Here is a 13181-nt window from a genome sequence, read left to right as displayed (position 1 = left end):
GTGCTCAGCTTGGCAGGCAAAACCAGCACAGACTGGGGAAGTCTTGGGGGTCAGAACCTGGCCCAGATTGGTGGTTACCTGAAGCAGCCAAAATTGAGATGAGCCCTAAGATAGATACATCCAAACGTATTTTCGAGAGAGCCCCAGGTGACGACAGGGAGATCAAAGCCAGTTGTGAAGTTGAAGGCAATCATAGGGCTAGATGGAGGCAGATTTGAGAAGGCTGGATGCTAGACACCCTCGTGAGACAGAACCAAAGAGCAAGGGCTGGATGACCTTAGGTGAGCGTTTGAGCTCAAGGGCTCATTCTTGTCGGCCATCAGCCGTGTGGGGGGAGGCAGGTCAATCATCATATTGTCTTGGGCAGAAATTATGGCCGGTCATCTGTGTTTCGTCCCTCAATCGCTGAAGCTGAGGGTGCTTGTCAGTGTCAAGAATGTAGCATGTGAACAGTGAAACATGGAACAATAAACTAGTATGTCATTTGTTTCTTCTGGTTGACTTCCATTTGCTCTCTGGGCACATGTGTAGCTATAGAATTGGGGCCAGGATGAAAGCAGCCATTAATTTCCCTCCTTTTTCTTATTTGTATGTTTTAGATTTATCCTTGCCCACAAAGCCCGAAAACTGGCACGTCTTACCAAAGATGAAAGGTACGGAACCAAGTGCCTCTTCTCTCTTCCTTCCTTCTTTTCTGCCTACTTGCCTGCCTTTACATTTTATTTAACTTTTTAATTTGAAGACTGCCTAACTATAGGCATATTCCCAGTGCTACGCATCGGCGATAAGTCTAGTAGAGAGACACAGCCAATGACTTAAGAACCGAGTGTTCAAATTAATTTTTTTTAAAAGATTTTATTTATTTATTTATTTGAGAGAGAGAATGAGATAGAGAGAGAGAGCATGAGAGGGGGGAGGGTCAGAGGGAGAAGCAGGCTCCCCGCTGAGCAGGGAGCCCGATGCAGGACTCGATCCGGGGACTCCAGGATCATGACCTGAGCCGAAGGCAGTCGCTTAACCAACTGAGCCACCCAGGCGCCCCGTCAAATTAATATTTTTTGAGTTTATTGTACATAAGATACCATGCGAGGAGCTCTATGGAATACAAAAATGGACATAGCCCAGGGGCTGAAGACGTACTGGGGAAGGAGATAACCAGGTAGACAAATGACTGCGAGGCAGGGCAATCTGTGTATATCCTGCATGAGTGATGCATAACAATTACAGATTATAGGGACAGAGGGACGAGTTTCTCTGGAGGTGGCACTTTCTTCCAGCAGTTAATATTCACCACTGGCAATTATTATTCCCACACCACCTCTCATGCATATTTACCAACTCCGAGCCTCTGAATTACATTATGGCGCGTTCCTTCCCCTCCATTATCCTGCTTCTCTGTGACTAATGTCACCGCTGCGCTTGGCCTGGGGAATGGAGGTCTGACCGGGCCACTCACCTAAAAAAAATAAATAAATAAAAAATAAAAAATCGCCACTGAAATATCAAGATCCATGAAGGTAGGAGGTTTTGTCTGGCTGGTCCACTGCCCGATCTCCAGTGCCTGCAACAAAGCTTTTCCCTGTTTAGCTTTTGATCATGTTTATGGCTTATGTGTTTTATACTATAAGAAAAGATTAACTTTTTATGAAGTTAAATTTATTAGTTTTTAAAATCATGCCTTCGGGATGGTCTCACATATGCTGAAAATACTTTTCTATTCCAAGAGCATTTTAAAAATCACTCATTTTCCGATTACTTTTCTGGTTTCATCTATTACATTGAAGACCTTTGATCCTCCGAAATATATGTTGGTGTAAGAAGTCACATAGGAGGTCGACTTTGTTTCATTCACGGGTAGCTCTTTGTCCCAGTGCCATTTTATTGATTAATCAGTCTTTCCCTCGTAGGTTTTAATAACTTTTAAAAATCATTGCCTGACTCTAAATTCTGTAAAAATCAGACTTGAAGTAACTTGAAGTTAACTATAATCTCACACCCCAACTAATAATTGTCTGACTATTGGCTAATGTCCAACTCCCCCGTGAAACTAAATTTCTTAAGAGCCACCATTTATTGAACGTCTGTTGTGTCCCAGTTCTTTATTGAGCATCTAATATGTCTCAGTTCTTTATTGGACATCTATTATGTCCCAACTCTTTATTGAGCATCTATTATGTCCCAGTTATTATAAAGCATAACTTTCTATGCTGTGCATCAGTGGTTCTCAAACCTGAGAATCATCTGGAAACTTTGGGAAAGCGCAGCTCTGCCTGCCACTGCTGTTTCTGAATCAGCAGGTCTGGGCTGGGGCCTGAGAACTTGCATTTCTAACAAGTTCCCCGGGTGACGTTGCTGCGGCTGCAGCTGGTGGTGGTCTGAGGACCACACTGTTTTACAGCATGAAAAAAAAAAATCATGCCAGTTTGTTAATAAAACTAAAGTGCAGAGAGCTTCAGTAACCTGCTCAGGGTCTCCTAGTATTTGAGAGGCAGCAGCAGAATTCAAGGCTTTTCCTGCCCCTTCCTCTTTCCACTCTGCCCATTGCCTGGCCGTGGGGCGGTGAGAGGAAGAGGGGAAGCAAGGATCCCCCCAGAATCTCTAGCACTTCGCAGACCGACACTTACAAGGTACACAGTGTTTTCTTGAATGAATGACCAATTGCCAGGTAGCCCCCCGTGATGCGGGCCATGTATCACTTTCTCTTCCTTCATATTGTTGGTGACCACATAGACTTAAGACATTTGAAATAGAACAAAGGGTCTTGTTTTGAAAAATTAAAATGAAATGGCAAGCGGAAGCAGTAGCTCACAGGGTCTTTGGATGAAGGGTTGGGTGTCTCTTTTACTTCCTTCCTTTCTTCATTTGCCCTTTTGTCTTTTTCTCCACCCCCCACCCCCCCGCCATAGGATGAAGAAACTGTGTGAGCTCTATGCAAAAGTTCTGGGCTCCCAAGAAGCTTTGCAAGTAAGATGGAGAGAGCCCCCTGGTTTTGTCCTCAAGGGGCTACGAGGGATAGGCTCACGCAAGTAGCGTTCTAGAGAGCTCACGTTCTCTCTGATAGCTCAAGAATCCCACAACACTGTTGTGTTGCAGGCAATGCCTCACTTGTCCCCGAGTTCAGCACTCTTCCTGGAGCAGGACGTTGGGCCACGCCACTCCCACCTCCATCAGAGGGGTAGAACAGAGCTTATGCTACTCCTCAGGAGATCCTGGATCCTAGCAGCCGGGATGGGAATGCAGAGAGTTTTCTCTCTCTCCGATCCTATAAAAAGCTGAGGTTCTCATTTGTTTGCATAAACTAGCGTATAAGCATTCCCCAACACCCACCCTGCACTGTCTCAGAGGTACAGATCGGGTGGCCTGTCCCTCTCCTGCACATCCCCTTTTCTCTTGTTTTACCCTTGAACATTAGGGGTGCAGGTAAGACACGCCGATTATATTGGCTCAGGGGGAGCCCTGCCGGCCGAGTTTCACAGACACCTTCAGAAGTAGCCTGAGGATGAGGACCCTGCGATCTTCAAGTTACACAAGTAGTAGCCCCCACCCCACCCAGGTGGTGAAAGGCAGGATGGGGGGGGATCATGGGGCGGTGTGGTAAGGGCATTTGGTGACCGCCAGAGAGCGCAATGCGCCCCTGACCAGTAGACATAATCACATCCCTCATCCATATTTAAAGCAACGAATTGGTGTTCTCGCGACATGCACCAGACCGCGGGGGTTTGTAACGTTTGAACATGGATTAAATCACCTTTTGAAAGCGAGTATTAAATCCGGTTATCCATAAAACATTTGAAGACAATGGAGACCCATGTACAAAAGAGCGGTTAAAGAGTGAGAAAAATCTAATGAGGGGGCTAAGACTGTTCAAATTGTTAAGCCTCTTAAATCCAAATCTCTGCAGTGCACACCATGACCTAGTTGAGCAACTACATGGCTTAATCTTACTTCCACACAGATCTTGCTCAACTTCACAGCGCCTTGCGCCCTCCCACTCAGGTTGTTGTAGCTTTTCAGTTTGTCATTTTCGTTCATTCTTTTAAAGCAAGATTCCCCTTCCCCTCCTCCCCTCACCCCCCACATGATGTAGGTGAAACTCATGCTCTTGAGGACTTTTGGAGTTCCTTGAACGAGAGTGATTGATTGGTTTGGAGAGAAGCGTAATAATAATAATGAAGATTGTGTTTTGCTTCATTTTTTTTGTGCTTCCATAGACCATTTAGCAAGTTTATTTATTTGAGAGAGAGAGAGAGAAGGGGTAAGGGGAGGAGCAGAGGGAGAGGGAGAAGCAGACTCTTGCTGAGTGGGGAGCCCAACACGGGGCTCGATTCCAGGACCCTGAGATCATGACCTGAGCTGAAGGCAGCGCTTAATCAACTGAACCACCCAGGTGCCCCTCGAAAGTTTAAATATAAGCATAGCCTCTAGGCTCAAGGGTAGCGCGAGTGAAGTAGCAAAACCACCAATACACACATGCAAAAAAAAAAAAAACCAAACCCTTTCACGTCCATTAAAAATGACTGGTTTTTCTGTTTTAAAATGCTGTCCAGATACTTCACCCTGGTAGATACTCAAGCTTTCTCGAAGTAAACGTCCTGAGACACACTCAGGCTGAGGTGGTATGTCACTGAGATCCCTCCAACGACCTGTGGGATGGTTGTTTGGGGAACCCCAGTTGGAAGGGAATGTAGTTGCTCTCAGATTCCAACAACAGTTGAGCATGTTTAATGTGGGAAAGTCTCTTTCTTCGAATAAGAATGTGGGTGAGTCATTGCTGCTGATAAAGATGAGCTGATCATGTCCTGGTTTGCTCTTGGCAGGAAGAGGAACACTTGATTTCCTTTTGCTTTGGTGTTCATTATGTGGAAGGAAGCAAGCCCCGGGAGCAGGGAAAGAGGAAAGATAAAGCCCACGCTCTCTTCTGAGTGGCTGAAAACAGCCAGAGAAGAGTGCTCCCAAGGTGGTGGTTGCCCTCAGATGCAGAGAGCGCATGAGATGTGGCAAGACCACGAGCGACCGGACCCACTGACATCCCCTCAACTAGGGCCTTGTGCTCTATAAATAGGATGCATTACACACGACTATCCAACATGCCATATGGGACTGCCTATTTTTTAGACAAAACATTTTTTCAAAATCTCTTTTTAAGCTGACATTTTTCTCTTAAAACTTGCTATGTTGATTTTTGTGTCAAAATAACACTTAATGATAAAGCTTATTTTGGTTATTTTAATAAAGGGCTCGAGCTTTGCAAAATCTCAGCCAACATTTCGCCTGTTCCTGGCAAAAACACGTCTTTCAGACCAATAGTTGTTTGCAAGTGCTCTCATCCATGGAAGTGCCTACAGCCCATGAAAACATTCATTTGTCCATCTAGCTTCCCTTACCTAGTGAAGCTCACTTCCACCAAAGACATGAATCTGGTCATCCTTTTTCTTTGATAGACATGTTTTTTTTTTTTTTTTAAGATTTTATTTATTTATTTGAGAGAGAGAGAATGAGAGAGAGTGAGTACATGAGAGGGGGGAGGGTCAGAGGGAGAAGCAGACCCCCCGCCGAGCAGGGAGCCCGATGCGGGACTCGATCCCGGGACTCCAGGATCATGACCTGAGCCGAAGGCAGTCGCTTAACCAACTGAGCCACCCAGGCGCCCTCTTTGATAGACATGTTTTTCTGCTGTTTTCTCTGCTCCAACCATTCCAGTAAGCATAAATCCTTATTTAAACTTGTCTTGAAACCATTAGGCACTAATAACTTTTTAAAAGGCAAGACCAATTAAAATGTGGAATGAGACAATTGCAGTTCATGAACATTTCCTGAGACATGAATGAACCAAGTGAGAGAACTTTCTGCAGTCAGAATGTCTTCGGAGTTTATTACCAAGGACATTTACCTGCCCGAAGGCATATCTCTAAAAATATCAGGCTAATAATAAGGCTCTCTTTCAGATGTATATTGGTTCTTCAATATGATGCCCACCAGGCTGTGTTTGATTTATTCTAGACCAAACAGCTTTGTCTGAGTCTCCTCTGAACTTTTGTCTTTCTGTCTTGCAGCCGGTGCATTACGAAGAGAAGAACTGGTGCGAGGAGCAGTACTCGGGGGGCTGCTACACCGCCTACTTCCCCCCTGGGGTCATGACTCAATATGGAAGGTAGAGTAAAAGTGTGCTAAGCTCTCACTGAAATTCCCTGAACCTGAATCCGACCTCTAAATGGGTTCATGGAGCTCTTCTCCCTTTTTATCTTGTAAACACGAAAGAGAGAAAGAGAGAGAGAAAGAGAGAGAGAGGAAGAAAGAAAAGAAAGAAAGAGAAAAGATATCCCTAATTTCCTTTGTATCTTGTGAATCTCCTGGGTGAAGTCATTATAATTCCACACCATGGTGTGCCTTGCACTCTGGATTCCTCTGAAGGAGCAATCCCAATCAATATAACCAACAAAAGTGGCCACATAAGAATAGGAATTTAAATAGAGTGTTCGCTTATATTGTCAGAAGAATTATCTTTATACTGAGGTTAGAGCTCACTAAAATTTCCTTAAAATGGAACTCTCAAGGTGCCTGGGTGGCTCAGTCGGTTAAGCGTCGGACTCTTGGTTTTGGCTCAGGTCACGATCTCATGGGTAGTGGGATTGAGCCGCAGTGCGGAGTCAGCTTGAGATTCTCCCTCCCCCTCTGCCCCTCCCCTGACTCATGCACATGCGCACTCTCTCTCTTAAATAAATAAATAAATCTTTTAAAAAATGGAACTGTAGAAGTGCCAACATGGCTACAGCATTAATAAAAGCAATCCTCAAGTCAGAATCTCTTAGAAGTTTATTACGAAGGACACTGACCTGCCCAAAGACATATCTCTGAAAACATCAGGATAATAAGGCTCTATTTCAGACATATATTGGTTCTTCAATATGAATTCTAGACTGGGAGTGCAGGGACTTGGGTACAGTCCTGATTCTACCAATAACCAACTTTGTCATCCTGGACAGGTCACTTCTCTCTGGACCTTACTTTCCTTGGCAGGTGTATAAGAAAGCACAAGATGGCATACAAGGGATAATAATCAGTCTGTTCATGACAACATGAGGGTTTTTTTTAAAAGACTGATTTTATTTATTTACTTAGAGAGTGTGAGTGGGGGGAGGGGCAAAGGGAGAGAGGGAGAATCTCAAGCTGACTCCATGCTGAGCTCAGAGCCTCACGCGGGGCTCGATCTCACGACCCTGAGATCATGACCTGAGCCAAAACCAAGAGTTAGACGCTTAACCAGTGAGCCACCCTGGTGCCCCAGGAGTTTTTTTTTTAACACTTTTTCTGAGATACAATTCACATACCATACAATTCACCAAAAGCGCAAGATTCAATGGCTTTTAGCATTAACAGCGTTGTCCGTCCAAGTAGGACTCACTGGTGTTTAGATAATTGTGTTTGATGACAACGACAAGGTATGGATTGATGATCTAGCAGTAATTATTATGACCATTGTAGTAATTACTAAGCCAAACAATAATTTAATGCCAAGAGCTCAATCTAAATAAGATAGGACATGTAGGGTAGTGAGGAAAAGCCTGTTGGGAGTATGCAATAAAAAGAAGGTACGAGTGAATTTAAACAGATGATCAGTCTGTCCATGAAAATCAAAGAAGGATTAAAACCCGCTTGTGAGAAGATACACAGTGACTTTGGTGAACACTTTCCTTATCTTCCCGAGGATGGCAAAATGTCACGTACAAGAACATTCTGGGGCCAAAGAGCACCACCTGATTAGCTACCGGGTCAGTAAGTTCATTTTGGGATATGCTGAGTATAGAATACGTCCATAGTAATTGCTTCATTCAGGACTTATTGGCTAAGTGCCAACCATTTGCCAGGCACTGTGCTGGAAACATCCATAACGAGAAAATTCCTCCGTGCTGTGAAGGAGCTGACAGTGTTGGGGCCTGGGGTGGGGATGGGGAGAAGAGAGAACAGCGAAAATTGACTCTAATGTGCTGTGGTCAGTACTCTAATAGACGGGCGTACAGATACCATGGGGACCCAGGGAGGGACAGGCTAGCCTTACCAAGAGAAATCAAAGAAAGCTTCATAATACACATACCACCTGAGGAGTGTAGAAGGCAGAGAAAGGTATTGGAGAATGCACCCTGGGCAGATGGAACATTATGAGCAAACACTTAGAATCCTTCAAGTTTGTGGGAGGTCTGGGGGAAAGTTCTGCGTGGCTGGGCTGTGGGTCCTATTGGGGATTGAGAATGGAGATTCTCTGATGGAGAATCAGAAAGGTAAATAGGATCCTTTGCCTCATATAACAGATTCAGGAAGACAAAATTTACCCTTTCAACAAAGAAAGGCCAGTCAGAGCATGACTTGGTTTTGGGTTTTGCAGTGTGAATAGATTTCTGACCACGGAATGTCAAGTTTCATGCTCAGTCCCCTAAGGTGTTGCAGGAAAATGTCTATCGGACCACGGGATGGTGGGGAACACAAAGGAGATTCACCCACACGGGCCTGACCCTGGCCACACGACAGTTAACAACATAAACCCCATCGTATCGGGCTTGGGTGGTAACATGGCAGTGCCCTATTTTCATCCTTATTTCTTCCCAAGGACATGTATCAGGCTTCATGTCACCAGCTTCAATTTGGAGGGTAGAAACTAAGGCTCAGCATATCTTGGTGACACAGCTCCCGGACTCAGCAAGGATTACCTGCCACAGGGCTTCTCTTGACCCGTCAGGTTCATGACGTTTGAGGTACTGCAAAGAGTGTTACCTTCAGGGCCCTGGAAGTACACGGAAAATGCTCTGTTTCCAGATGAAGACAAAGGACAGTGTTGACAGCGCATTAGTAAAGAAATAAGCACATTTCTTAAGGAATTTTACTTCTGGGTAGACAGAAAAATGAATTGTAGTGATGAAGCAATAAAACACGTAAAGAAATATTTTACTCCACCAACCCACGAGAAATATACATGGAAATATCCCTTTTTGTGAATATATACTGTCTGCTCACTCAGCTGCAAAAGAAGAGGCAGGGATTTTTCTTCTCCAGCTGTGGGGTGTTTTTTCCTGCAAGGGAAGATTTGCACATGACAAGTAGAGGAAAAATATCTCTTTGTCTGTTTGAAATTAATTCTTAGTTTTTACATTTTTACATTCCAGTTGTTTGCAGGACTAGTTCTCTAAGCATTTATTCTCCCATCTAATATTTAATTCTAGGATTTGGCCAGGGCTTCCAAAGGTTTCCAGTTTGGTGTTAGTTCCCTTGATTTGAAAAAAACGAACATGCACAGGCATGCTCAGTGGGTTAAGCGCCAAATCTTCATTTTGCCTCAGGTCATGATCTCAGGGTCATGAGATCAAGCCCCACATAAGGCTCCATGCTTGGTGTGGAATCTGCTTGAGATTCTCTCTCTCCCTCTCTCTCTGCTCCTTCCCCCACTCGTGCACTCTAAATAAATAAGTAAATAAATAAATAAAATCTTAAAAAAAAGTGAACATTTATAATGTTGATGATGATATACGAGGCAAAGCATAGAGGATAAAAACAGAGACCTTGACATTAAAGCAAGCCTGTTTCCTCCCGTGGAAAAAGCAACATTGTTTAATGAACTTGGAGATAGCGAATTTACCTTCTCTTGCAGAGAATCCTTCCTGAATACCTTTAGGCTCTCCAGGCCCTTCTGGCTACAGATCATTCCAGATTATTCCATGTATTATTGGCAGCATTTAATATTCTATAATCTCTTCTCTTCTACTTTCTACCCCTTTTTTTATTTTTTAATTTATTTTTTTAAAGATTTTATTTATTTATTTGACAGAGACACAGAGAGAGGGGGAACACAAGCAGGGGGAGAGGGAGAGGGAGAAGCAGGCTTCCCGTTGAGCAGGGAGCCTGATGTGGGGCTCGATCCCAGGACCCCAGGACCATGACCCAAGCTGAAGGCAGACGCTTAACGACTGAGCACCCAGGCACCTCTCTACCCCCTTTTTATTCTTAATGGCTTCAGTGAGGGCCAGTGAAGGAAAACCCACCAATTCAAGCAAGCCCGTTTGGTTTTCTGATAAAAGGCTTGGTGGTGTACAGTGTTGACCAAGATAGAGCTTGGGTGTTCACTCTGGACCTCCACATCCCTTATTTGATATAATGGAAACCTGAGATAGGATGAATAATGACAGGGTAACAGTGCATCCTTTATGGTATTTTTGTCAGGGTAACAACAAACCACCCCTCTTAGAAGCCAAGTGCAGTACACTTCTGTCCCTTTGTATAGCATATGGCCACTCTTTGCTAACTAGTGATGATGATACACCAGGCAAAGCACAGAGGACAAAAACCAGAGACTGTGACATCTGGTAGACCTAATTCAAATCCTAGCTCTGCTATTTCCTAGCAGTGTGCTCTTGGCAAGTCAGCGCACATTTCTTCAAGCCTATTTCCTCATGTGTAAGGTGGGATAATGATAATAGTAGGTATGTCGTGGAGCTCTTTAAAAAGATTGAATAATTCAAGAGGGAAGAAGTATAGGTGGCTAAGACTGTGGGTGCACGGGTTGCCTGGGTGACTCAGTCAGTTCAGCATCCAACTCTTGGTTTCGGCTCAGGCTCAGGTCATGATCTCATGGGTCGTGGGATCAAGCCTCATGTAGGGCTCCACACTCAGCGGGGAGTCTGCTTGAGGATTCTCTCCCTCTGTTCCTCCCCTGACTTGTGTTCTCTCTCTCTCTCTTTCTCAAGTAAACAAACAAATCTAAAAAAAAAAAAAAAAAAAGACCGTGGGTGCTGAAGCCAAATGGCCTGGGTTCAGGTCTCAGCTCTGCTACTTACTAGCCATGAGTTGGAGTGAATGACTGTCTTTGTCACTGATTAGATTCCCCAGGAAGCAGAGTCTGAAACAGATTCGCGTACAGGATATGTACTCGAGACAGCCCTTGGTGTCAGTGCTTGTGGAAGTGAGAGGAAGGGAGCAAGAGAGGGACAACAGAGAAGTTGGACTGTGATGGACTTCCAGTGAAGGCCTCAGCTGAGCCCATAGGGAGCTCTGGAGCTAGAATGGCCCTTAACAGTTGTTCCAAGTTGGAGCGAGGCAGGGAGAAGTCCTTACCACCCCATGGTGATCAGTCGTTGAATGCTCCTGCTTCTGGAAGAAGGCAGGACCTCCAGGTGACGCAGTTTTCTTCAGCAGAGGCAATCCCCAGAGGGGGCTGGCACCCGAAGGCATCTTCTGGTAGCACTTCTAGAAATCCTTCATTCTTGGAGGGGGGTCTCAGCAGTGCATCACAATGTCACAGTCCCTGTAGCTCCATATTCTCATCTTCAAAATGGGGATAATCATAGCACCGACCTCATAGGGTTGTGGTGAGGATTAAGACTTCGAAGAGTACTTGGCACCCAGTAAATATTAACTGTTATTTAATGTGGCAAAACTCTTAACACAGGTACAGGTAAGCGCTCAGTGAGTGGTAGGGGGGGTTTTTTTGTTTTTTCTTCAAGTTTTATTTGAGAGAGAGAGTGAATGGGGGAGGGGCAGAGGGAGAGGGAGACAAGCAGACTCCCAGCTGAGCGCAGAACCCAATGTGGGGCTCGATCTCACAATCCTGAGATCATGACCTGAGCCAAAACCAAGAGTCAGACGCTCAATCAACAGTCACCCAGGCGCCTTAGTGAGTGGGTAGTTTTATGGCCGTAGTCAGGCTCACAGATTTGTTACCTGTCACTGATGGAGAAGTGTCCTCTAAGAGATGGGGAATCCAGAGCTCAGTGAGAGGAATTGATTTGCCAAGTTCATTGGTGGAATAACCAGGTAGGGAACTGGGGTAGGTGTCACCTTGCTTGGAGCTGGTGAGCCATAAAAGGACTGGGCCCAACTAGTCCATCATTTCATGTAGGCGAAGCAAACACATACCCCACTGACGTCAGCCCCTATACCTGCAAGCTCTTGGTGCAGGACCACAACTCAGCTTTTATTCTTTGTCTGTGACAAGGATCATGCAGTAGCTGGAGGCACCTGTGAACATTATTCCAGAATTGTCCATGTACTCGTGATGCTTAGTATCGGAGGAAACAGACCAGACTTGGTCTCTGTGGGAGGGCTCTTCTCTGCCTCTGTCAGACTGACCACTTTGACCTCTTTGCTTTTGTTTCCAGGGTTCTACGACAGCCCGTGGGCAGGATTTATTTTGCAGGCACTGAGACTGCCACGCACTGGAGTGGTTACATGGAGGGGGCCGTGGAGGCTGGGGAGAGAGCAGCCCGAGAGGTAGGGCCTCGGGTCATGGGCTGTGGGAGAGGAGGCAACGCATGGGTCCTACAAGCAGGTCAAAGGTGTCTGAGATCCTGGAGACCGATTCTCCAGTAACCTCCATCTGAAGACCCATGAGACACCATTTTAACAGTATCTTAAAGTGCAACAGACACCTTAACCCTAAAGTAATAATGAAAATATCGTGTCATCCAAAGTAAAAAGACCCCATGGGGCAAAAGATCCCTATGGGTGTACTTGAGAGATCACCTGGGTCTAATATTATAGAACCAAAAATGTTTTTATTATGACTCAGAATTCATTATATATTTCCTGACAATCCCTGTGATCTCATTCCTATTGAGGCATGTTCACAGCTACTCAAATCTGTGGTGAGCCTAATGGTTGGAGCTTCTTATGTCATGGCTGAAAGACCTTTTTAGAGCCTTTTAAAGATTGAATGGACTACGTTGGCTTTTACCCTGGTGTTTTTGATGGATATCCCAAGAGATAATCAGTTAGTCCTTTATTTAAAGAGCAGATTAGCAGCAGAAAGATGGTGTCACCTTTGTAATTCACCAAAACACTCTTTTCAGATCCTGCATGCCATGGGGAAGATCCCAGAGGATGAAATCTGGCAGTCAGAACCAGAGTCTGTGGTAGGTTATATTTTATTTCATGAATCCTTTTCTCTAAAAACAATTACTTGCAGAAAGAACCACTTATAATATTTATATACCTTTCCCTAAGTGATTCAACTCATGCATGTTTGAAAAGATACAATGAGGGGGTGCCTGGATGGCTCAGTTGGTTGAGCCTCCGACTCTTGATTTCCGCTCAGCTCAAGATCTCAGGGTTGTGAGATCGAGCCCTGAGCTGAGCTCATGCTGGGCATGGAGCCTTCTTAAGAATCTCCCTCTCCCTCTCCCTCTGCCACTCTCCCCTGC

General features: G+C 44.9%; 1 protein-coding gene across 2 annotated transcripts in view; it reads left to right on the top strand.

The window, feature by feature from the left end:
- MAOB (monoamine oxidase B) overlaps positions 1-13181 on the top strand; it is a 116657-nt gene that overhangs the window by 101682 nt on the left and 1794 nt on the right. For both annotated transcript variants that reach the window (XM_035003369.1, XM_035003379.1), the window contains 5 exons: positions 600-653; positions 2907-2964; positions 6054-6151; positions 12141-12252; positions 12831-12893. In XM_035003369.1, coding sequence (XP_034859260.1) covers positions 600-653; positions 2907-2964; positions 6054-6151; positions 12141-12252; positions 12831-12893 — 385 coding nt within the window. The remainder of the gene's footprint in view (positions 1-599; positions 654-2906; positions 2965-6053; positions 6152-12140; positions 12253-12830; positions 12894-13181) is intronic.

The sequence above is a fragment of the Mirounga leonina genome, unplaced genomic scaffold (assembly GCF_011800145.1).
Source record: "Mirounga leonina isolate KUSES-001 unplaced genomic scaffold, KU_Mleo_1.0 Mir_101609, whole genome shotgun sequence".
Lineage (NCBI taxonomy): Eukaryota > Metazoa > Chordata > Mammalia > Carnivora > Phocidae > Mirounga > Mirounga leonina.
This window is presented reverse-complemented; position numbering and strand designations above follow the sequence as displayed.